Raw genomic sequence first — 23,770 nt, forward strand, 5'->3', positions numbered from 1 at the left:
TATTAGGCTGGTTAGTCAAAGGAAAAAAAAAAGCCAACCAACTTGACCCAGACTGACCAGACAAACCCAACTCGGTGTTCTGGACTTGACTTCCAAATTCTGCTGGTAAGTGAAATCTAATAGGAGTTTGAGTAGGGTCTAGGATGGATCTTCTCTCCTGTTGCCTCTGAGCTAGTGAGCTTCAGTGGTGCAGAATGCTGTTAACAAGATGTAATGGGCATATTGTGTGTAAGCTCTTGATAGGGCTGTCTCCTTGTGCTAGGGAGAATCTGCTTGTTTATAAATGACTAATGATAAAGTACCATTCCACTTGTTCAGAAATCTCCTTGGCCTGAGGAGGTTTTGTGTCTGTGCTCTGCACTGGCACAAAGATGCTGCTGTAGCTTGAGGTCTGACAAGTTTTGATGAGTTCCAGATAGAACGGGATGGTTAATGTCAGGCTCCAAGTGAATGAAGAGAAGCTGCAGGTGTGGCTTCAAACAATTTTTCAGTCTGCCCTAGTTTACAGACCCAATCCCTTACTGCAGCTGGAGTGAAGTGTGTATTTAAATAGAAGAATAGGAGGCTGTTCCAAGTTACCAAGTTACACTTGTTACCGGTGGCACACCTTGAAGCAGAGGCTTTGGATGTGTGAATGTGTTTGCTAAAACACAGGCACCTCTTCTTGGAGCTATCTGACTTCAATACGTGTATCAACAGACTATTCCCTTTATATTCCTAGGCTGTGATGCTGGAAGCTTGCTTTCTGACTGTCAAAATCTCTGTCCCTCCATACCTGGGTTATCCTCCCCAAGTTTTCTGGCCTCCAAAGGATCCTGCCTCTATGGGGCAAAAACCTGTTTAGAAACTCTTTCAAAAAAGAGAAGAGGGCTTGTTTAAGATCTGGGAATACAAAAGCTTTAGGCCAAAGGTGAGAGACTTTCCTCTGTACTGACCAGTCAGTGTCAATTGGAAGTTCAGTGTCAATTGGAGTTTGTATAGTTTGGTGTCCTGTTAACAGATTTTCTTTTGAAAGTTACTCCTTCCAGTTGTCAGGCCTGCTAGTATAATCAATATTTTGGCCTGCTGTGTTAATCACTTTGAGCTAGGGTGATGCTGAGGACTGTTTTTCACACCCTCTTGGATAATGTTGGTGTTTAGTTCTGGCTGCTTAGGATTTAAGCACTCAAGTGTATGTCCTGTTCAAAGCAGGGTACCATGCAAGCTTAGCATATCCAAACCAATTTTTTTTCAAGACTTAATGCCACTGGGCTTTGGGACAGCAAAAGATTTGATGCTTGAAAGTGGAAACATCCTCTGTCATTTTGCACTTAAATGAATGTTGTCAGAGCTGAGGGAGGCAATTGCTGGAGAAACTTCAGGGTCACCATGTTACCAGTTTTTTAAGTTCATGGTGGTAACTGCAGTCTCTCTCTACTTCCACAGAACTGGAGCCCTGTTCATAAGGCTTTTGCTGAGAATGGCATCGCACATGCAAAGTCTGGCAGGAATGACTTGGCAGGTGCTGTGAGCATTGGCAGGTTCTCTGCCATGAATGAAGCTGGATGCATCCTGCAGGAGAACACTTCCTGTGGGCTGCTTCCTCAGGAGATGTCTCTGAGCAGCACATCAAGGGACTGGGGGTGGCTGCTGCCTTGTCTTGGGAATGGAAACATGACTAGAAGGACAGTGGACTGAAAATCATGTGTGATAATCCCAGATAAGTAACTGGTAGGAAGGTGCCTTTATCAGGTTTGTGCACATGGGCTTCCAATAGGACATGGCAAAATGTAAATTGGGAGTGGGAGGCAATTCTGTAAGCACAGAGAGGCTTGTCAGGAATGACAGAGTTGATTTCTGCTGTGGGACAAACTTCAGTGTTGTGATGCCTGAACAAGAGAGGAGACTTCACCTTGAGTAGGTTAGTTTGGTTTTCTTTTAGGCCTCTAATCCAATTAACTCCTGAATTCCAGAAGTCAGGAAAATAGGATATTGGTACTGGCATAGTGTGTGTCTGAAGGGCTGTGTTACCTTGTCATTCATTAGTAACATTCATCTGAGTTACAGTTTGTTCAGCTACTGTTTTATCCTGAAAGGCTATTAATTCTCAAATTGTGTATAAAATAATTTACTGTCTTGCAATCAGGGAGTAGATGTTCTTAAGTCTGTGCTGTACTGAGACTTGAAACAGTGTTGGAATTATTCACCTGGTGTTTGTTATCCTGGGCTTCCATGCTGGATCCATGGTCTTGCTTGTACCTGTTGGCAGGCAAACCTGCTGACAGAAAAGATTAATTTCCCCCAACACCCTTGCAACAGTACAAGAAAGTGGTGATAGAAAAATGCCCTTTTTTGGTCCTCTTTGGAGCTTGTTTGGAACAATTCATTTTTCTTAGATAAAAGGGCCTTGACTTAAGATGCCTTTAAAAGGGTTTTTGAAGCTGAAAATCAGGGTTAGTTTTTTTTTGTGATTCCTTAATACACAGAGAAGTCTGAAAGAGAGAAGATCTGAAATATAGATAGACACAAAGCTTATGAAAATGGACAGGCAGCTAGTGTTGACGGCTTTGCATTCCCAAGAACATCCCCCTTGCTGCTGGAAATGTAAGCCCAGCTCAAGGCTTCACAACTTAAAAAGTGTTTCTTGCCCTGAGGTGTGCCTTACTGATATGCTGTCACCTGTGACTTTGCAGGGAAGCTGTATGAAGAGGAAGAGGACGATGCCCTGCCAGACTCAGACGCCCTGCCGGACTCAGATGACGAGGTGGAGCTGGAGAAGCCACGCCCCATACAGATTGTCCTTGCTCATGAAGATGACCATAACTTCGAGTTGGATGAATCAGCATTGGAAAAAATCTTGCTTCAGGAACATATTAAAGATCTTAACATAGTAGTTGTGTCTGTAGCGGGAGCTTTCCGCAAAGGAAAATCTTTTCTGCTGGACTTCATGCTTAGATACATGTATAACAGGGTGAGTAATTTGGGTTTTTCCTGCAGGAGAAAAGTACTTGGGTATTTTAGTGATTTCTCTTGGTGTTGGTGAACTTGAGCATAAATGTAGCAGGTCACAATTTTCTCATATATTGGGGCAGGGGAATCAGCTAGTGTGCTTCTACACAGTGAAGAAGAGTATTTAAGTGACAGTTTTTCAATTTTTCAACTCTATCCTGCAATTATTGAGGGGATTTATTGGTGTCCCAGTGTAAGTGGACACAAGAACTCTAATGATGAGGTGTGATGGCCTTCTAGTTAGAGAGCTTTGGGGAAGGGCTTTTCCAGGTGGTGACTTGGAGGAGCCTTGCTTTGACTTTATCTCCTGAAGTCATATTATAGCATTCACTTGCCCATTGTTGCAAAAATAAAAGTCTCACCAGATAGCTGCTGGAGAGCTAAATCTGCTTAAATATGATGCATAGCAAAAAGGAGAAAGTTTCCTGTTTGCCACTTAAAATGCATTTCTGAATGCAGTCCAGGAACTCTTTAAAAAACCCTCTTAAATTATTGAATGATTAATGCCTGATCCAAAATTTAATTTCTTCTTTTAGTTTGTAGCTTTAGGCTGGCATTGTCTTGTGACTACTGTGCTTTGAACCCTTGGCTTGTGTGGAGTAGGGTCTTCTGTGAACCATACACATCTGCCTGTAACAGGTTGTGGGGTGTTTATTTTAGTCTGCATTGTGGATATTGACAGGTCAGTGTTTTGTTGCTTTTTGAAGCTCTTAGAAACCCAAGACTGATTCCCTTTTTGGTCACTGTTCCTTGGAGCTAATTTGTGCTGGCAGGCCTGAGGGGAAATCAAGATGAGCTGTGCAGTTACAGGAAATACGGCAAATGAAGACTTCCTTCTCTCAGTCCCAGCAGTGCCTGCTATTGAGTTCTCTCCCGAAGTTACCAAGAGCTCTGGAAGAAAAACCCTGAGGATAGGCTAGGAAGAATACAAAGTAGCAAGCTGGTACTCCTAACTTCTTGAGCCTCTTTTAACCTAGGGAGGAAAAAAGTTTTATTTGATATGAATGGTGTTCAAAATCAAACAATAAAACCCCCAGCAATCCCTGCAGACAAAGGAAAACACAAACTCCTACGTCCAACAATCTGAGCAAGAAGCTGGGCTGGGTTGAGGTAGTGCGAGTTCCTTTTGAAAACAGAAGGGCTGGGCTTTAAATAAATACTCTTAATTTTCAGATTGTGAAATAAAACAAATGTGCATATAGCAAAACAGATTGAAATGCTGTTTCAGCCTTGTGTATCGGGCCTTTCTGTTTCCTTTACTGTGCAGTCACTTTTCTCAGTTTTCTATAAATGACCTTCAAAAGAGCATTTGTTTCTCTTAAACTGAAGATGAAAGCAAGCTTGGCCGTGTACTTTGACAGCTGTTCCTTACCAAGAGCAGAGAGGTTTTGCTCTCCATGTGCTGCCTGTGGCCCGGCACTTCCATTCTGGAGCTGTAATGCTTGCAGGCCCTTAGTTGAGCTGATCCAACTCACTGATGCATCAGAAGACACTGCACTTTGCTGAATTGTTTTTCTGCCAGCTCAGTGACGTAAATTGGCTTAGGGAAGGAGTTTGACAAGCATCAGAACTGCTGCAAACTGATTGATGGGAGCTGGGGGTGATGGAGGATAAATGCAACGCCTCCTCTTTGGAGCACTCTTGAGTTGTATGAAGTCAAATGATATCCTCTGCTTATCCAAATTTAGTGCAGGAGGAGAGATCTTGGTATAGTTTTATAGTGCTTAGTCTGAGCCCTCCATCTTTAGTCAGGCTCAATTGCAAGTCTGTATTATCTGTGAACTAAATATTGCACAGAATACTTCAGTGACTGCATTCAGTTCATGTCCCAGTCAAGCAATTGTAGGTTGTCCTTTTATGTGGATATTAACATGCATAATGAAAAACCTGCCAAAAAGCTTTAGAATCTCATTTTTTTGTCTTAAACTGAGGGCCAGAGGCCATGTGGAGAGTTGCCATTGTCAGAATCTCACTGGTGCCAGCTGAAGTCACAGGTAGGATTTTGGCATGGCAGGGGTCGATCACTGCCCTCAGGGAGGTGGGCCGCTCATTTCAAACACTGATCCTTAGTGTGTTATAATTGCTCTTTTGACGTGGAACAGCAGCAGTTGTGTACTCAGCAAGCTCCTGCAAGGATCCTGTGGGCTTAAGCTTTAATAAGAGTTGGGTGCAGCAACACCTGTAAGTTTAGATGTAAAAGTTTATTTTTTTTACAAGAGTGTAACCTCATTTTGAATTAATCTTCAAGGTGTACTGTGTATTAATGCACTAGGCAAATAAAGCTGTTTTGGACTTTTCCTTAGTGTGGAGTAAATTTAAAGAAATTACCCTTTAGGTGACTGAGATAAAATTGTAGAGCAACTTCTAGCTTGATTTCAGGTAGGAGCCTTTTTTCCTGCTCCCATCTCCTGAATATCTTTCAAGCCAACTTGATGGATAGAGACTTAAAAGGAAAGATGCAGGTAACAAGCTGGGAGTGTTTCAAAGTGATGCAGAGGTCAGTCAGAGGCAAGCTTAAGTACATCATCCATAAGATAAAGCAACTTCAGGTGAAGCTGTGTTACAACACCCAAGGTCTCCTGTGATACAAGTCACATGTGAAATCAAATGAGGTCATCTCATGCTCATTGAGGGACTTGTCAAACTGTTTGTGTGGTTTTGATCTGATTTGTTACTAATAGGAATATCTGCACCAAACTGGGATAAAGTATTCATGCATAAAAGAAAAATGGAATGTACTGAATGACAGATTCTTTTGGAAAAGTAAAAAGCTGCAGTCCATTGACATGTACATGTGAAACATGACACAGCATTGCCCAACTGTATCCTGGAGTGTGCTGCAGCACAAAGCAGGCTTGGAGCTTTCATTTCTAGAGTTGTCTTTGGAAACATAAGCCTCTTCTGGGACAAAAAACTAGAGGGAAAAGCTGTTCAGATTTTGCTTAGCGTCTCTGGTAGACGTGTATGTGCCTATCAAAATAGACAAACCAAAGGGGAAAAAAAACCTCAAACGTCCAAACCCAAACAACTTATCTGTAAAGACCTGTAGAACCCTTGACTTGCATACCTGTGTTCATTTTCTGAATTTATCTGCCTCTCTCACCTTTGATCCAAGTAGCAGAGTTGAGTGGTGCACTGGTAGCATTTGGGAGAATGCTGGTACAGAACTGCTGGATTGCCTGTTAAGTATGAGGAAAGAGTGCAGGTTTTTTCCCCCATCCTCCTTTACGCAGTTTCACTTAGTTGTTTCAAGTATTTTTATTCTGTACAGTCCCTGGGTACTCAGGTTGTGTTCTGAAATGTGATGAAATGTCTTGAGCCGTTATCTGAAAACTACCAGTGTGGAGTCAGCAAGGTAGAGCCCAGGAGTGAATTGAGAAATCTCCACTTTGACCTTCTCAGTGGACTCTTTCCTGGCTGATAATCTACGCTGGGTAGTTCAAGGCAAATTCATTAAATGTCTCTTACCCCAGCTTGCTGTGTTCTAGCCTCTGAAAGAAACGCTTACATACGCTGAAATCCTACAAGAAAGGAGTGGCAGGCAGGTAACAGTTTAACTGATCAGGAGGCTACAGAAAAACCTATCAAAGTGAAACTTCCTTGGGGTGCCTGCTCATTCCTTTTACTTGCCAGTGCATAAACTACATTTCTGGGTTAGATGTGCGCATATAACGGCTGGGTTCTTGTGGGTGAGCTGCTGCTCTGCATTCCCTTTTCTTGAAGACCTCATTACAATTCCATCAGCCAGGAATGTTAGCTGCCAGCTGTACTCACCTCTCAGCTTCTCAACTTTAATATGGGTGGGCTGATTGACATTTATCAAACTCTTAACCTGACCTTTTCTCTGTAACTGGCAAGTACAGATTGTAAATCTTCTGGTCATTGTCTCTCTGTGGCTTCTGCAAGGTGGCTTTGGGAGTCTTGGGCTGGCTTGTGTCAGTGCAGGGACTCAAATGCTTGGGCAGCTGTTAGTGAGGGGGAAGGGAGAGGACTAAGTTAAGATCAGGTGTTGTGTCCCTTGCAAGAGGTTTAGCTGTTCCTGAGTTGAAATATCTGCTGTTGTGTTTGAGCAGAGTTTTCTCAACTGTGAGAGTGGAACTGGTGGACAAAACTGTGCTGTTCTCAATACCTCTGAGTGCTGAGACTCAAAAACTGTGCACATTTACTCTTCAGTGTCTGCAAAGTTTTGCAGCCACTGAAATGCCATGGTGTAGCTTTGTGGGGGATCTTGAAACACAGCAGAGGAGCATTGTGTTTTAATATTTTGTGTAGTGCTGTCAGCTGGCACTGAGGAAAATGTAGTAACAGTGAGGAAGTCTGCTAAAACATAGCATGTTAAAAAAAATGGAAATCTCCTCCTTGGTCTTAGGTAAGTTTTTCCTTTTGTTTTGTAGACTTCTCCTTGCTGGATAGGTGGCAACACGGAGCCATTGACCGGGTTTACATGGAGAGGTGGATGTGAACGGGAAACCACTGGCATTCAGATTTGGAGTGAGGTGTTTGTAATTGATAAACCTAATGGAACAAAGGTGGGTGCTTGGCTGACTTCCCTTCATTTGGGGTTGGAACAAGATGATCTTTAGAGATTCTTTTCAGCCTAAACTGTTTTTGTCATTCCAAAACTTAAATAGGATTTTTCCCTCTGTGTACACTTTGAATGTCATAGATTTCACAGTGGCTGTTTGAACACTGATTGCTTTCCTTTGCACTGTGAAGCTGTGTAATGTATCTGGAAACTGTTTATCAGTGTAAAGATGGAGATTTCATTCTTACAAACCAGCAGAAAAATTCAACAATAGTCTCATTCTGAGAGTATTTGTTTTGGCAAAGTCTACCCTGTCCAGGCTACTGGGTGGGTTATCCTGGGAATGTTGTAAAACTGTAATGGCTGTAAATACCATCTACAGACAACTGCTGTGGGGAAAGCTCTGTAACACACACTGTTCTTTGAAGGGTGAGAATGTGTTCTAGTGAAATGTAGTGCATGGCTGTAAGTACTTCAGCGTCTGGAAGTTGGTTCTGTCATATAATTTTAACGGGCAGTCTATTAAAAAGGACTAAGTCTGACTGTGGTGGAAAAAAGCACTAACTTGATTCTTTTTTAACTCTGAAGTCAGTTAACTGCAGCGTTTACTTGGAGTTGCTCATGCTGAAACAAAGTGTTAATGTCATTAATAAATATTTACTCCACAATAGTGGTGGTGATCTTGAGCTGTTTGTGTTCTGAACCATCAGCTTTAGGTTATTTAAATTTCATACCCTTTGCATTTGCAAAGAAAGCATCTGATGCCCAATCTGTGGGATGTGGATTTTAAAAATAGTGGTTTAGTGGTGTTCTAACAAATTTCACAGCTAACCAAACATTTCTCTGGTTAAAAACCAGTTATGTTGTGTGAATCTGCTTATGCTTTGGGAAGAAATCACTCACTTGTTCTTGCTCATCAGTGGAAAAGAGAAGGGAAGTGTCGTAGATCCCAAAGATGAGAGTTGGACTGAAACTTTTTCCATTAATATCGCTTCCTTCCTTGTCATTCCAGCAGATAGTCAGTATCAATTATCTTGTTTTCTGCTGAAAAATAATTATTTTAAGATACATATAAACACACATTTATATATATTAATAATATATATATAAAAAAATAAATAATACCTGTAGCTCTAATGAACTATGCTAGGTCTGGAGCTGAGGCTGATGTTCTTCCAGTGGAGGAGAGCTGTCAGTTACTCTGCAGGGCACCCCCAGTAGCTGTTGATGTGGGAGAAAGTGGCCAGGCAAGGCCAGGCACTCGAGGCTGATGCCAGGGCCCTCTGGGTGCTGCTTACGCAGCTGTGGGTGTGTGCAGGCTGAGGTTCCACAGGCAGGCATAGGGACAGAGACTTGCCCTGCTGGAAACAGGACTTACCAGTGGCCTGGGGTGTGAGGGTCCCTGAGCTGGTTAACTGCTGTTGTTCTTTAAACCCTGCAGGTTGCTGTACTACTCATGGATACCCAAGGTGCCTTTGATAGCCAATCCACTATCAAAGACTGTGCAACGGTTTTTGCCCTGAGCACCATGACGAGCTCTGTCCAGGTGAGAACATCTGTGCTGCCAAATAATGGCAGAACCCTCTGTCCTGAACATGCAAAGAATATCTCCTGAGCCACACTTGCAAAGTTCACCTGTGTATCTTCCTCCAGCTCTGATGTAAAATTCCATACTTTGTCTATTTTCAGTGTAGTACATAAAGTACCCAGGTTGCTCTGTGGAGTCAAGGTTGTGCAAGGCCAGGCTGAGTTAAATTGCTGACAGAACTGGGAAATCCCCTTCCCTCCAAGATGTCAAAGTAGGAACTGCTTCTTTACAGATGTGTTACAGAATCTGTTTTTTAAGGCTGTAGATACAGTTTGGGGTGACATTAAGCTGTGATCAGCCAAACTAAAGTTGCTGCTTCCGTTCAAGTGTCAGTTAAACTCCTGACAATTATGCTGTACTCAAAACTACTTTGAAGCTAGCTTGTGCCTTAGAAGTGCCAAAAGTGAGCAGGTTTTTGAGGGCTGACAAGTCACGTTCTTCAGGCCACAACCTAAAAGGATCAGTCCTTCTATCCTATGGCATTGGCTCTGGTGGATTGTTTTTGAATAAGGAGGTGACTTTTGTTTGAGATGTGTTCTGTGACACCTTTCTACTTGCTGACTTTCGTGTAGTTACACTTTTTCTGGAGGGAGCAGAAATACTCAATGTATGAAAGAGACTCTATGAATGGAAGACAGTGGTTTCATGTGACACTGTAATTCTCTGACTGTCTCTTGCAGGTATACAACTTGTCTCAGAATATTCAGGAAGATGACCTTCAACATTTGCAGGTAGGAATATGGTGAATTTCTGTTAAACTACTTCTGAACTGATAGCCTTGACAATGTTCTAGAAGTTACTGTTCATGTATCTGACTTGGGAGCTGTTTACTGCTTCATGTAAAACACTGAATTTGACCTGACACTAAAATTGGTACAGTCTGTAAAAATTTGTGTTTGCATTAACTCCATGATGCTTCTACTGTGCTAGTGTAGAGGTAAAATAGTACAGGCTTCTAATCTGACTGATTCTTTTAGACTCTGTTCTCTGTTCTGTTCAGCACTAGGCAAGTTCTGAAACTCCTGAAAACATGAGAAAGGAAAATGATTTATGGAAATAATTAATGCTGAAATTCCAATGTTTCACTTTTTTCCTAAAATAGGAAAATTGATGTTATTTCATAACCAGTTTGTAAGGAAGTGTTGGCGTTTGGGTCAAGCCAGAAAGTCTTCTGCCCAGAAGCCATCTCTGGTTTTTCAGCTGAGAAACTTCTGCAGAGTTTTATTTCTGCTTAGAAATAAAAGCAAGAAAATGTTGTCTCCCCTTCACCATGTATTTTTTTATCCTCTAATGGAGCATTGTGGCCACAGGCCACTGAATTTTGAATTCATGTGAATGGTGCAAGAGCCTTATCTCCTTAGCTTAAAACCTGTAGCTTTAGAGAATAGCTTGTGTATTACCAAATGCCAAGGCCATGACCTTGTCACGAGTAAAAGCTGTTCTGTGTCTTCAGTGCTACAACAGAAGTAGAAGAGCACTAACTAAAAGTGGTCTTCTGAAGCTGTTCTCAATTAACAGGGTTGTATCACTGGGCCAGCACCCCCCTTCCCAACCCAAAAAATCCCAACCAAGCACTGAAAACAAAAAAAAATAAAAATCTCTATAGGTAATTATTTGTAAGCCAAGCTTCCCTTGAGAATCTGGTCCTTTAACAGCTACAGTGTAATCTGAATAAAACAATCTATTTCTGTTCTACTGGAGGGTGAGATTTGAGGGAAGGAAGGGAAGGAGAAGGATGACAAATAAAAGCACTGGGTAGGGGACATCCATGCATTTAAAGTTGCAGTAAGGAATCATGGTCTGAGGGAAGGAAATTCCAAATTTCTCTTCTAACAGGAACTGATGTAACTGTGAAGTACTGTTAGTCTCTGACTGCCTTTTGCATTGAGAGGGGAAGTGAATGAGGAGAAGAGTTTGGGTCAAAGAAACCAGACTCTTATGGGTGCTTGGCCAGTTAAGCTGTGTTAAATTACTCTTGTAAGTTCCCAGGTGCTCTTGTGATCAACCTTGGAACTGAGCTTTGAGCCAGAATTCACCTGAGATTCCCCAGGAGTGAGTTCAGTGCAGAATAATGATTGGTACTGGAGAATTCTGGTGTGCTTCCATCATCTGAACCTCCAGTATCTGTGAGGAGGGGCCTGGATGGACCCCTGGCAGTACTGCTCTGCCATACAGCCAGCACAGTTCTCCCTCATTCCTGTTCTTGTGGCTGGGTTGGCTGCTCAGAATGCTGCTGTTGCCATTAGAGATGGTGAAAGCAGCAAGAGGAAGAGAGCTGAGCCTTGCCTTTCTGCTGGAGGGAAGGAACAATTGTTAGTTAAGGTCACGGGCTGAAGCAGAGATCTGAGAGGCTGCTGAACTTGGCTTGTGTTTAAATGTCTGATACATTGGCTAGAGCCAAGTTCCCAGGGATTTCCAGGAATAAACCTTTTGTGGGAAGTAAGGGGCAAATGTTAGACAGGCTTACCTCCTTAGCCTGGGAAGTAAGTGTTGGAACTGGCTTGGTGAGAAATGCAGCCAGCTTTTCTCTGAGAATAGCCCACAAGCCACCCACTTCAAACTGCAGTGTGTTGACAGTTCAGGAATGGCACTGTGAAGCCTGTGGGAATCATGTCTCCTACCTGAGACTTACTGAGGGTTGATATACTCATTACTGAGGTTTGTTTGCCATTCTCAACCTGTAGTAAGACGTAAGTTTGAATGCTTTTATTTTTTAGTGACATAATAGAATATTTCAGAGCAGAAAAATGTGTTTTCTATGTGACATACCCTTACACTGCTCTTTCTCTCAGTTGTTTACAGAATATGGAAGACTAGCTATGGAGGAAATTTACCAAAAGCCGTTTCAGGTAACTACATGTTAAAGGGATTTAAGCAGTTGAATGTGTAGAAAATGAGCTCAGGATAATTTCTGAAGAGAAACTAGTTGGGCTGAAGGTAACCAGTTGTTTGCAAGGCTAATTTTCCTTCACTATTGCCATATGGCTTTGCAAAAACCCAGTGGAAAAATGCTGAAGAGGATCATGTTTTGGGCAAGTATAGCTTTGTGCTTGGTTATAAGACATAAAAAGAATCAATATGTCAAGTGATGTGCATGTGTTAAGGAGAAAAATTTTGTGCTGCCTTTTTATTTATTTCTCTGAGATACGGTTGGTCTTTGCTGGTGATAGATGGTTCTGTGAAAAGGTCCTGTTTGGTGGTGGGTGTTTTAGGTTTTTTTTTAAAAAAAAGCAAACTCTTGCACTACAGAGCTACAAGGCTGCTTCATTTAGAGCAGCCAGATATACCAAAAAAACTTCCATAGTATCCTTGCTTGTAATCTATGATGTTTAGTTTTAGAGCAGCCAAATACTTTAAATAATCACACGTGATAGAATTTTTGACCTTAGGAATGATGCAAACCATTCACTGCTGTTGTTCTTCCTCTTGCAGACACTAATGTTTTTAATTAGAGATTGGAGTTATCCTTATGAACATGCATATGGCTTGGAAGGAGGAAAAAAGTTCCTGGAGAAAAGATTGCAGGTAAGTTATCCTCAGTAATCCTGTTCTGATCTTCTAAGTGACACCTTGCTGTCAAGGCAGTGATGCATCATGAGCTGCCTCTTCGTGCTGATAAAATACATTTGTGGAGTTTCCACTTACTTACAAGAAAAGTTTAACATTATTAGGTTCAGAAATAAAAGCTTAAACTTTTGCTTTTCCAAAAGCTTAAATACACTTTTGTACTCTTACTGCTTTTAAGATGATGGTTAATCTTGATTGCAGTGCTGTAAAACTGCTAGCAGTTCTTACTGCCTTTTTTTTTTTTTTTCCTTCAGGTAAAGCAAAACCAACATGAAGAGCTACAGAATGTAAGGAAGCATATTCACTCCTGTTTCAGTAATCTTGGGTGTTTCCTGTTGCCCCACCCTGGTCTTAAAGTTGCAACAAATCCAAATTTTGATGGGAGATTGAATGGTAGGAAGCTTTTCATTTTGTGTTTCTTGATTCAGATCACTGAGTTTGTTTTCTTAGATGATGGAAGCTAAGCACTGTAATGGCTTGCTATTGAAATGCCTGAGTGGAAAATATAAGGCTAAAAGGTGAAACTGCAGGATTTAGAAATGTGCATTGTATGCTCTTTTTGGTGGTTTGGAAGCAGAGGAATTAAGGAGGCAGAGGGAATGGAAATCTTTGTGTCTAGCTGTTTGTTGTAATCTGATAATTTGAGACATGCTTAAAGGTCATTAAATAGAAATTCCAAAGATAACTAAGTGCTCCAGAAGGCAGAACTCCCAAGATTAAAGACTTTGCTTTCTGGAAAGGCTTTTCTCTAAGAACTTACTGAACCACAGGTCAGCTCTGAACTGGCTGAAATAAAAGCCACAGGGTTCTGCTCCTGCAGAATAAGAGGCAGAGGGAATGCATCAGAATGGCAAAGGCTGTAAAAGTGAGTGGCAGTGGTGAGATGCCAGCTCCCGCTGTGCTGAGGGCACACACCTGTGGGGTCACTGTGCATTGGTGTAATTGGGGAAATGCATTTTAAATATTGGCAGGACAGTGGGACCTTGTTCTCCCAGTGTGAAGTTAAGATTGGTAGATTATGACTAGGTAGAATTTACTAAAGCTATATTATGTATGTAAGCCTTTAAATACCTTAAAAATGCAGTTTAGAGTTGAGATGCTGTGGATTTAGAAGGATTGTGGGCTATCAGTGCTCCTTTCGGAGATACAAGATTGAAAACTAACCCCCTTTTTCCTGGAATTGATTGAATTTTACTAGATATAGATGAGGAGTTTAAGAATGAGCTGCGGAATTTGGTACCGTTACTGCTTGCCCCTGAAAACTTGGTAGAAAAAGAGATTAGTGGATCCAAGGTGACCTGTAGAGATCTTGTAGAATACTTCAAGGTAAGCAAACTCATACTAATTATTTCTGTTAATAGCTTAAAAGACAGTATTCTAATTTTAGGCCATGTTGTTCCCAGAGAAGATAAGATATCTAGGCTGACACTCGCTGATCAGCTCACTTGTATTTTCATTTCATTACCCTGACTTTCCAGAACTGGCACACTACTTCCTAACAGTGCAGCTCTTTGCAAGCTACTGTTGGCAAAATTTGTGGGTTGGTGGCTTTTATTTTCCTCTCTGTGAATAGGCTGAAATAATTCAAGCTTTATTAGATATTTTTTCCTGCTTTGAAATCCCAGTTGTGGGGGTTTTTTTGTTTGGTTTGTTTTGGTTTTTTTTAATTAAAGTAGATCTAATGTGGTTTGTACAGATAGGAAAACAGCTCTTAAACTGCTAGGTATAGAATGAAAATTTCAGATACTCCCACCTGGATTTTTAACATGCAAGGAAGGTGCTTTCTAAACCCTTGCATGTGTGTAGCACCACTGTGCTCTGAAATATTTATGTATGATACTCACAGCTGTTAGTCTTGAGCTTTTTTGGTATCATGGTGACACCAGCAGAAATGTGATAACATAATCTCTGCATCACCACTGATTGGTCTGGTGTGTGTAGCCCCTTTTTTTTTTTTTTTTTTTTTTTTTTTTTTTTTTTTTTTTAATTGGAATGACTTAGACAGTTGGCTTCGTAAGAATGATGCCACTGTCTCCTAAAGACAGGAATTCTGCATTGCTACTTTCGGGGTAGAAAAGTTAGGCTGTGTTAAGGAACAAACTATGCAATGAAGGAATTGGAGCCCAGAGCTGGTGCAACTTCACTTGTAAAACAAAGTAACTTTTTAAAGGCAAGACCTGGTGTGGGGTGCAGAAGTGACAGGTGTAGAATCAACACAGGAGCTCAGAGGTTCAGTCACTCTGTTTGCATGGTTGCACGTTGCTTTTTGCTCCAGTTTTTCTCTAGTAGAGCCCACTTGGGTACAATGCAGGGAGTGCATGTTCAGCAGCAGTTTAGAAAGGACACAATCCTAAAAACCCAAGTGTGAAACCTCTGCTGGAAAGCTGATTGACATCCTGTGTGCAGTCGGGGAGCAGCGCTGTGGGGTGCTGCAGAAATGCCATGCTTATGTAACTAAAGAGGGCTGGTCCCTTGGGACTGTGCATCTGCAGCTGAGACTGTGAGGCCTGAGTTGGAAACTGGAGGGCTTTTACTTGGAGGAAATAGCTCCAGAAGCACCGAGGGTGTCAAGGGAACAGAGTCCTGTATAACTCTATATGTTTTTGTAGGCTGTTCTACAACCTAAAGCATAGAGTGCATGGGGACCCTGATAACCTTGTTCTCTCCTCCCTGGGAGCAAAAATCTCTCAGGAAGGCAGCAGTGGTGTGAAGAGAGGCCCCTCGAAGGGGCTGAGAGTGGCCCTGCTGGTGTAACTTGCAAAGCTTGTCCAAAGCACTGGAGGGGCTGCTGCCCCAGGAGCTGTGCCATGGGCTGGACACGGAATGAAATGTGTGTTCTCCTCCAGCCCCCTTGAACCCTGGGGAAAGAAAGGACACCTGAGGACAACTGGGGTGGGGCACAGTGGGACAGGCTGCCTGCTTTAGCTGCTGAAAGTGTTTTGTCTGCATTAAGTGCCTTGATCTGGTTTTTTCCCCTCCTACACGTCAGTAGATGAAGGCATGTGGGGAGATGTCAGTATTGGTTCTCCCAGCACTGGGTAAGTTTGGGCAAACCTCTTGCCAGAAAGGCTGGGATAGTCATCTCCACTCTTGTTATGGGTGAATATTCCCTGTTTAGCAAAGACCTTATTGTGTTTGAAGGAGTAGAAACCTGCTGTCACTTCTTGGGACAGTGCTGGTGTCTCCTCAGGGTGCTCTGCTGCCCTGCTGGCCCCAGTCTCAGGCATAGGAAAGAGAAGGTGAAAAAAAGCCAGACTTTTATAAAGAAAATTGCATCATTTAGCATTTAACACTATTAGAAAGAAATAATCTGAGCTCTGTCTTTGTATCATCCCTCATTTCTTACTCTCCTTAAACATAAATGTTTAGAAAAATAAACCTTTTTTTTTTTTTTCCTTCCCATTTAGGCTTACATCAAAATCTATCAAGGAGAGGAGCTACCTCATCCAAAATCTATGCTGCAGGTACTTGATTTTCTTTCAAATCTGATGAGATGGTGTGTAGTTTCTAAGTTCTTTACAACTGAATGTTCATGACTGCTGTGTGCCTGAAGCTCCCCACACAGCTGTAGTTCCTGAAGGGTCAGTGTGCTTTGAAAGCCACCTGGACTGTGATGGTTGGGTACTTTTCCCTCAGTTTCATCAACCAAGTGGGGCAGGGATGTATCTGGTTGGTTGGGTTGTTCAGCTGTTTTACCCTGTAAGCATGAGTTTTCTGTAACTTGCTGTTTGACTGGGAGATCTAGAAAATGACATCTTGCAGCTTTAACTACAATAATGGTCCCTGACATGACACAGGTAGAAAATAAGTATTAAATTCTTAACAAACTTGGCAATTACAACTGACACCAAAACTGCACATCTGCAATGCAGAAATAATACCAGCTTCCTTCTTTCCTCTCAGGTAGTGGAAGTAATCCAGTACCAGGATTAATATATAACAGTTTAGTGACCCTTATGTGCTTACTAACAGTAGAGCACTGAGAAGATTGCTCATGATGAAAAGCCTGTACAAGCAAGCTGAGGTTTGTTTGCAGCTGTGTTAGAAAGCTGAAGAAAGGCAGCAATATGCACAATGTATATTGTTAAAGTTGACCTGTTTTTGTGTGGCCTTTTCCTGGCCATCAGGAGCTCTGAAGGCTTTGGGTGTAATACTGTGTAAAAACTGGGAATGCTGTCAATGACACATGATGTTCCCTGTTTTCCAGGCAACAGCTGAGGCGAACAATCTTGCTGCTGTGGCAGGAGCTAAAGACTTGTACAGCAAAGGCATGGAGCAGGTACGATGGCCCAACTTTCCTGAACACCTGCATGCAAATGCAGCCCTTCAGCGTCCCTGTTGTCCTCTGTGTGTGAGCATTTCAGGGGGGGGGTAACTCAGGGCCAGCACTTGGGTGTTTTCTGCCCCTGCTCTGATGCGGGGGAGGTGTGAAATGGGTGTGTTGGCAGGATTCCCACCCAGTAGTTCCCTGGACAGCTCAGAATCCTGACATGAAATGCACAAGCAGGTGAGCAGACATTTGTTGAGTCAGGGTTGCACTGTGGTGGAATTCTAGTTCTGCTTCTGAATTGTGGGCATTCATCAGCTGTGAAATGCAAGGATTGAAGTGATTAAAAAACTCAACCCCCTTGGAATACAAGAATAACTTTGAAAAACCCGTGTCTGTGATTTTTCACTTGCTTCTTCTCTTGAAGATAATGATCTTATATGATTCTAAGCTGAATGCTGGATGGATTTCATACTTTAATGTAGTGATATGCCAGGTTTTATCATAGGAAATTCTGAAAACCATTACATGTCTCATACAGCTCAACAGGACTGTGCTGACTGTGAAACTGTACAACCAGAAAGACCAGTAGGTGTGAGAAGATGCTACTAGCATAGCTCCCCATTAATTAGGCTAATTGTGGTCTTAATTGCTGAAGTAGCTTTCTGTTTTGAAGTTCAAGTAAGAGCTAGTGCTAGTGGCAGACAAGCCAGTTCCATTTGTTAGCAGGCTGTTTGGAGAATGTTCTGCTGGTTTAAGGGAACTCCTCTATTCCTATTTTGGAAAACGTCTTGAAATAGTAAATGTGTTGTTTATAATAAGTGCCAAGTCTGCCTTCCAAACTTAAATCTTCAATGGTTGTTGAGATACTGTAGCTGTGAGGTTTCTAACTTGAAGCAGAGAATAAACAGAAACAGATGTTCTTTTAAACAGACTTTGTTTCCATAGTAATGTTCCCCAGTACTGTATATTTTTATATCGCTTTAGAGATATGCACAAATTATGGAATAGTTTTTATCCAGATGTCTCATATGATGTTCTTGATCTGACACAGCTCTGAAAGTTCTATTTTTAAGAACAAAAGTGGGAACTCTTTGGATTTAAAACTGGATTATGTAAAGGTAGTTCTTGCTGCAGTTTCTGAGTTGTCCTCATGAACCAAAGCCCTCCTTTGCTGAGTGTGCATAACCAAAATACTGTCCCCCTAGTGACCTGAAATGTAAGGAACAACAGGTGCAGTGTCACATAGTGTAAGAAAACAGTGGCAGTTATTTGTGTGGTGGCCTCCTGATCCCTCAGTACCTCCTGTGTTTAACAAGCTCTGGGTGATGGAAAAACACTGTTCTGAAGGATGAGGCTGGGAGACATTTTCCAGGGAGTTTTGGTGGATGTGGAAGGCTTCATTGTGGGAAAAGCAGGGATGTGGCTGTCGTCCTGTGCTTCTGGGCTTGCCTGAAGAGAGCAGTGGAAGTATGAGTTCAGTCCTGTGCTGAGGGTCTGTGTGTGGTTGGGCAGGTGAGGCTCCTGCCTTGCCATGATCCAAAATACCTTTGGCTTGTGGCTTTTGTTTTCTTTTCCTGTCAGAGCTGGGATTAAATGCTTGAGAGATGCACTTTCTGTTCAGACTCAGATGTTTATTAATTCTTAACAATGTTACAGTCTCATAGACTGTGAGTTCAAGCTAACTAAGTGGAAAATATCTCTGTCTCTCTCTCTCTACAAGGCCTTTTAAGCACAAATTGTCCAATTATAAAATGACACCTAAATTATTTTTACTTTTAACCCAAGAACCAACCACCCCTGGCCCACAATGTGGATTTTTCTACCCAATTACAAAACACCACCCAGAGCCATGGAGAAGAAGGTGAAAAATGAGGACTCAGCCTCTGCCCTAAAACCTCCATCTTGCTTTATATCTATTACTATATTCTAAACCCTTCAGCTCTGAGTTTTGTACCCTGTGATATCCCACACTTCTATCCAAACTCCACACCCACAATCCCAGTGCTGTCACTCAATTTTGGAGCCTTTTCCACGGGCTCAGGTCAATGCAGTGTTTGCCTGGGGGTCAGTGCCTGTGAGCACAGAAAGGCTGGAATTCGCAGGGCTCCAGCATTGGCTGTTTCACTGCTGGGGCTCTCGGGGCCAGCGGAGCTGCAGGGGGAGGAGGGGATTTGTGTGCAGCTGCAGCAGCAGCTCAGGGTGTGACTGTGCTCTGTGGTTGCTCCCACAGGTGTGTGGGGGAGACAAGCCTTACATTGCCCCGTCGGACCTGGAGCAGAAGCACCAGGATTTCCGCGAGAGCGCCATCCGGCAGTTCCGCTCCGTCAAGAAGATGGGAGGGGAGGAGTTCTGCCGGCGCTACCAGGAGCAACTGGAGGTGGAAATCGACGAGATCTATGCAAACTTTGTGAAGCACAACGATGGCAAAAACATCTTTTATGCTGCTCGTACCCCTGCCACTCTATTTGCAGTCATGTTTGCCATGTACATAATCTCAGGAGTGACTGGGTTCCTTGGCATGAACTCCATAGCTGCCCTGTGTAATCTCGTGCTGGGGATGGCTCTTATATCGTTTTGTACTTGGGCATACGTTAAGTACTCTGGGGAATTCAGAGAAGTTGGAACAGCCATTGATCAGATCGCTGAAGCTATATGGGAACAGGTTGGTATCTGTTTTTATTGCAAAATCTTGCTGTCTTGAGCAGACATTTCAAACAGTTTCTGCTCGGTGCTGAGAGGGAAAAGCTGGTCTAGACCTAATAGAGAATGCTAGTGCTGCCAAAGGGAAAATCTGCTCACTAGTGTGACTGCTCTCTTCAGGAACAGATGCTGCACACAAGGAATGTTGAATAAGCTTAGGATATTATCCAAGAAGTGCTACTGAAGGTGCAGAAGGTTACTTAGTAAGTGCTTTGATGGTAAAGAGTGAAGGGACTCTTGAAAACTCTTACCTTATTGAGAGCAAGGAATTGATTAGTCCTTGAAGAGAACTGGCTGGGTGATGGATTTCAGCAGCTGCTACCACAGTGTGCACAGCAGGTTTCTTCCATCAGGGAGACTTGTGCAGTCTGTGACAGCTTCAGTGGGTGCAACTGCTGTTTGCAAGGAATACTCAACAAACTCCTGAAAGAAAAGATGTGAGTGTAAGGACAACAGAGCTGGAGGAGAAAATATTCTGTGTAGAGATTTTGCCGCCTGAACTCTGTTGACACAGCTGTGCCAGTAAGGCTAGTGTAGAGAATTCCTGACCAGTAGTTTTTGGAGCATTCTGACTAGCTCTCTCCAGTGCCACCAGAAGAGAAACACTTTCTTGCTATTGTGGCTGGAAATAAAGGGTGCACTGAGTTTATCTGGGGGGACATTAAAGTGTGTCCTGTGAGGCATGAGCAGATAACTACCTGAAGCCTTCTGCACAGATGCTTGCTTCCACAGCTGGAAAATTCCTGTGCCCTAGGCACTGGTACACTAGGCCTGTCTGAGCAACCTGCTGAGGGTCCCAGTCAGGTTTTGAGTTACATTGGAGCAGAAAAGGTGGATTTTTTGAAAACAGGGAAATGAGCATCAGTAAATAAATGGGTAACGAAATCTTGAGTTAGCACCACTCACTAGTGATTACATCTGAGGCTCTCCAGTACTACTGGGGCTGCTGCTGCTGCAGGATACCCCAAGCACACAAGGCTTGGTTGGGCTGCTGCCTTTCCTGGAAGGGGGAGAAACTTTGCTTGTGCTGGTGGGAGCTTTCCGTTTGTGGGCTGGAGGAAGGTGGTCTCCAAAAGACCTCAGCAGTGTTGCTGTTAGAGCTTCACATCACCAGTAATACACAGAGCACTGCAGGTCCTGTCTGAGTCACTCTGATTAAATCCTTACTCTTGCTGTTGATTTTTCTGAATCTCTGCCTTTCTTTTCCCTCCTTGCTTCAGAGGAATCCCAGGAAGGTGAGAAGTTACTGGCAATCAGGGTTGTTTTTTTTGTTCTGATCTTGATTGAGTTTCTGCTGTGTTGTGAGAGCCGTTTTCCCTAACAGCTGAATTCGTGTTTTAGGTGTTTTCCAAACTCTTTGAAGTCCTTAGACGCCGAGCGGTTCGTCGTGCTCTCACATCAGTGCCGCGACAGCGACTCTCATCCAACAATAACAAGAAGAAAAACTAGCCAGTATTTTTAACTTTCTTTCTGTATCTGAAGTGTTCACACTTACACATATAGGACAATAAGCTGGACCGTCTGGGCCGGTCTGCATAAATGCTGTAACCATACCAGACTGATGCTGCATATGGGGTATGGAATTGCACATCCATCTTCTAGGAAATGTAAAGTGGTTTGAATTCAGTGAAATTACTGCTGTGTAGGAGGGGTATCACTTGTGTCCATAGCATGTGACCGCTTTAACCTCATTATTCTAGCAGCAAAATTCATTTCTCTTTCAGTTCATGCCACTTTGTGTCAGACTTCATCATTCTAAGTTTTTTCATGATTTCAAGTCTCATCTCTTTATATGATTTTATATCTAATTTTCCTTGGTTACCTCATTTTCTTGTTTCTTTTGCACATTTCTCATTCCACAGGTGTTGAAGCCCATGAGTGATAATTTGATGGAGGATCATATGAGGCAGTCTGTAAAAAACTCTATCAAAGCAGGCCTGACCGAGCAGGTGGCTCACCATGCCAGACTAAAGACAGACTGACAGTTCGTCTCCTCTTCAACTCTGCCCTCTCATCCTAGACATGCTTGCTGTACCATGAGAACTCAATAATAATAAAAAAATAAATAAAAATAAACCAAAGTTTACAATCAACTGTAGAAGTAGTTTAGTGTGATTGGCTTCACAGATTGCTGCCATCACCGGGGAAGAGTTCAGTTTGTCAGTGCTCAGCTTCTCAGACTAACTGGTGCCATGGAGCCCGCCGGGGTGGGAGGGAGGGCTCAGTTTGACACGTCCCGGTGGCCCGTGCTCGGGAAGGGAGGGGGAGCTCCCCCAGCGCTGAGAGCCCGTGCAGGCTCTGGCTTACAGGGCAGCCTGTCCCCTGCAGGAGCTGGCTTCAGGGAAGTGTCAGAGCAGCCCCGTGTCCCCAGCTGGGAGCAGCCCCTCCATCACAATGCGTCTCTTGCTTTCTTGCCTTCTCCCAGCGTTCCACAGATGCATGTGCTGGTTCCTCTCACAGAACTGGGTGTCAGGCAGGCAGTGGCTCTGCACAGACCGTGCCTGGCCCTGAACTCGCAGGCCTGGGCCCCAGGGAGGTGCATATCCCAACTGAGCTGTCTTTTTCTGCATTTAGCCTTCATGTATATAATATTGCCATTAATTCTACTGGGGGAGAAATTCCATCCAAAAATGTTGCCTACAGCTACCAAGCAATGAGTTAGGATTGTCTGTACAGTGTGTTTAGTTTTTATTTTTTAAGAAATCACAGATAGGGCATGTATATGAAATATAAATATATAAATACGATTTTGTATCAAAGTTTTGTAGTTTATGGCAAAACCTGGTTCCGTGGTAGCTAAGTGCAGTTCCTGTAAAGGAATGTTTGTGGCTCATGTAAATGTGTGAATGCATCAACAATTTGAAGTTTTTTGATATATTTGTGATATTTACCTGCCTTGAGCACTGCAATCTCTCACCCCCTTGGGAAAATCAGTGGGAATGTTTGTTGTGAAACTCTTGTCTTTCTGTTGCATTTTAAAGTTATTTCCTGTAATTTATTTTCAGTACATGATTAAAATCAGTTGTGTATATATGAAATGAAATCCGTGCTTATTTTTAAAAGATGTTCAAGTATTGTATTCTACTACATAAACTATGTCAAATACTTATCCTGACAATTATATGAACAGATCTGTTCTATTGTACTTCATAGCTTTCTATTGAAGCCGATGTTCCTCTCATGCTTGTCTCTGGAAGGTGACCTCTGTCCAGCTCATTCCCCCTCCCTGTATAGGAAAACCTCCTGCTGTTCTTGAGCACGCTTTTGACTTGTGGAGTTGCTTGTCAGATTCTGCCCTCCAACAATTGTATCACTCTGAAATCTTGTTACTGGCTTTACTTTCATTCTTGGCTAAGTCAGCATCAGCTGTGTGGAAGTGTCAAGGCAGCTGAGTAATTAACTGCTCTAGTTTCAGCTGGAAATGGCTGTGTGCAATCGCTGGGTTTTTTGTATTCCTAAGTGGTAACAATTTTCATCAACATTTGAGCTTTAACATCTCCCCTCTCTAGAGTGAGGGAAGTCATCTGTTTAGGACAAAAGCAATTGCACTGTGACCTTTGCACGGCAAAGAACTGCTGGGGAGTGGTGGTTTCCTGCCCTCTGCAGGCGAGGGCTCAGCTCCAGGGGAATGATGCTAAAGATGAGGTAGGAATGTCGCATTTTATGGTATCTCAAACCTGTACAGATTAAATACTGTTATTCAAACAAGCCAATGCTTTGGTGATTAATCTCTTACTAATCAAATGTCACACAGGGGGCTGGCAGGGTCATGCCTGCCCTTCCTGCTCGTGGTCTCCAGGGAGGTGCAGGTTGGATTTGAGGCTGTGCCCTGCCATGGCAAAAGCAGAACTCTTCCAGCAAGTGGACAAGGAGTTGCAAGGCTTCATCTGGACTCCTGTTCAGGATTTGTGGGGGGAAGAGTTCCTGAGCACTGTGCCACGAAGTTGTAGCATGAATGCAAAATCCCCCTGAGCTTGTGGGAGGGAGCACAGGCAGGGAAAGGGAGGGGTCAAGATTACTTTTAATGAAGTGTGGGAAACTCACGTTTTAGGGGATAAAAGAGGCTGGTCATGGGGCAGTCCTTGTTTGGCTGTGATGACTGTTAACCCCATCTCACCCTTTCCTGGAAGAG

The 23,770-nt window shown here is 42.9% G+C and overlaps 2 protein-coding genes across 6 annotated transcripts in view; one reads left to right on the top strand and one right to left on the bottom strand.

Annotated features, from left to right (window-relative positions):
- Positions 1 to 23,346, top strand: part of ATL2 (atlastin GTPase 2) — a 39,748-nt gene extending 16,402 nt beyond the window's left edge. For 2 of the 5 annotated variants that reach the window (XM_066316409.1, XM_066316413.1), the window contains exons 2-13: positions 2,673 to 2,950; positions 7,383 to 7,517; positions 8,955 to 9,059; positions 9,782 to 9,832; positions 11,894 to 11,950; positions 12,534 to 12,626; positions 12,923 to 13,061; positions 13,867 to 13,994; positions 16,076 to 16,132; positions 16,876 to 16,947; positions 19,169 to 19,600; positions 21,501 to 23,346. In XM_066316409.1, coding sequence (XP_066172506.1) covers positions 2,673 to 2,950; positions 7,383 to 7,517; positions 8,955 to 9,059; positions 9,782 to 9,832; positions 11,894 to 11,950; positions 12,534 to 12,626; positions 12,923 to 13,061; positions 13,867 to 13,994; positions 16,076 to 16,132; positions 16,876 to 16,947; positions 19,169 to 19,600; positions 21,501 to 21,620 — 1,667 coding nt within the window. In that variant the 3' untranslated portion in view covers positions 21,621 to 23,346. Of the gene's footprint in view, positions 1 to 2,672; positions 2,951 to 7,382; positions 7,518 to 8,954; positions 9,060 to 9,781; positions 9,833 to 11,893; positions 11,951 to 12,533; positions 12,627 to 12,922; positions 13,062 to 13,866; positions 13,995 to 16,075; positions 16,133 to 16,875; positions 16,948 to 19,168; positions 19,601 to 20,979 lie in introns of all 5 variants that reach the window. The other 3 variants (XR_010743307.1, XM_066316412.1, XM_066316410.1) reach the window with 3 other exon arrangements.
- EIF4A3 (eukaryotic translation initiation factor 4A3) overlaps positions 1 to 23,770 on the bottom strand; it is a 359,684-nt gene that overhangs the window by 327,879 nt on the left and 8,035 nt on the right. The window lies entirely within an intron of this gene.

Source organism: Sylvia atricapilla, chromosome 3, assembly GCF_009819655.1.
Source record: "Sylvia atricapilla isolate bSylAtr1 chromosome 3, bSylAtr1.pri, whole genome shotgun sequence".
NCBI lineage: Eukaryota > Metazoa > Chordata > Aves > Passeriformes > Sylviidae > Sylvia > Sylvia atricapilla.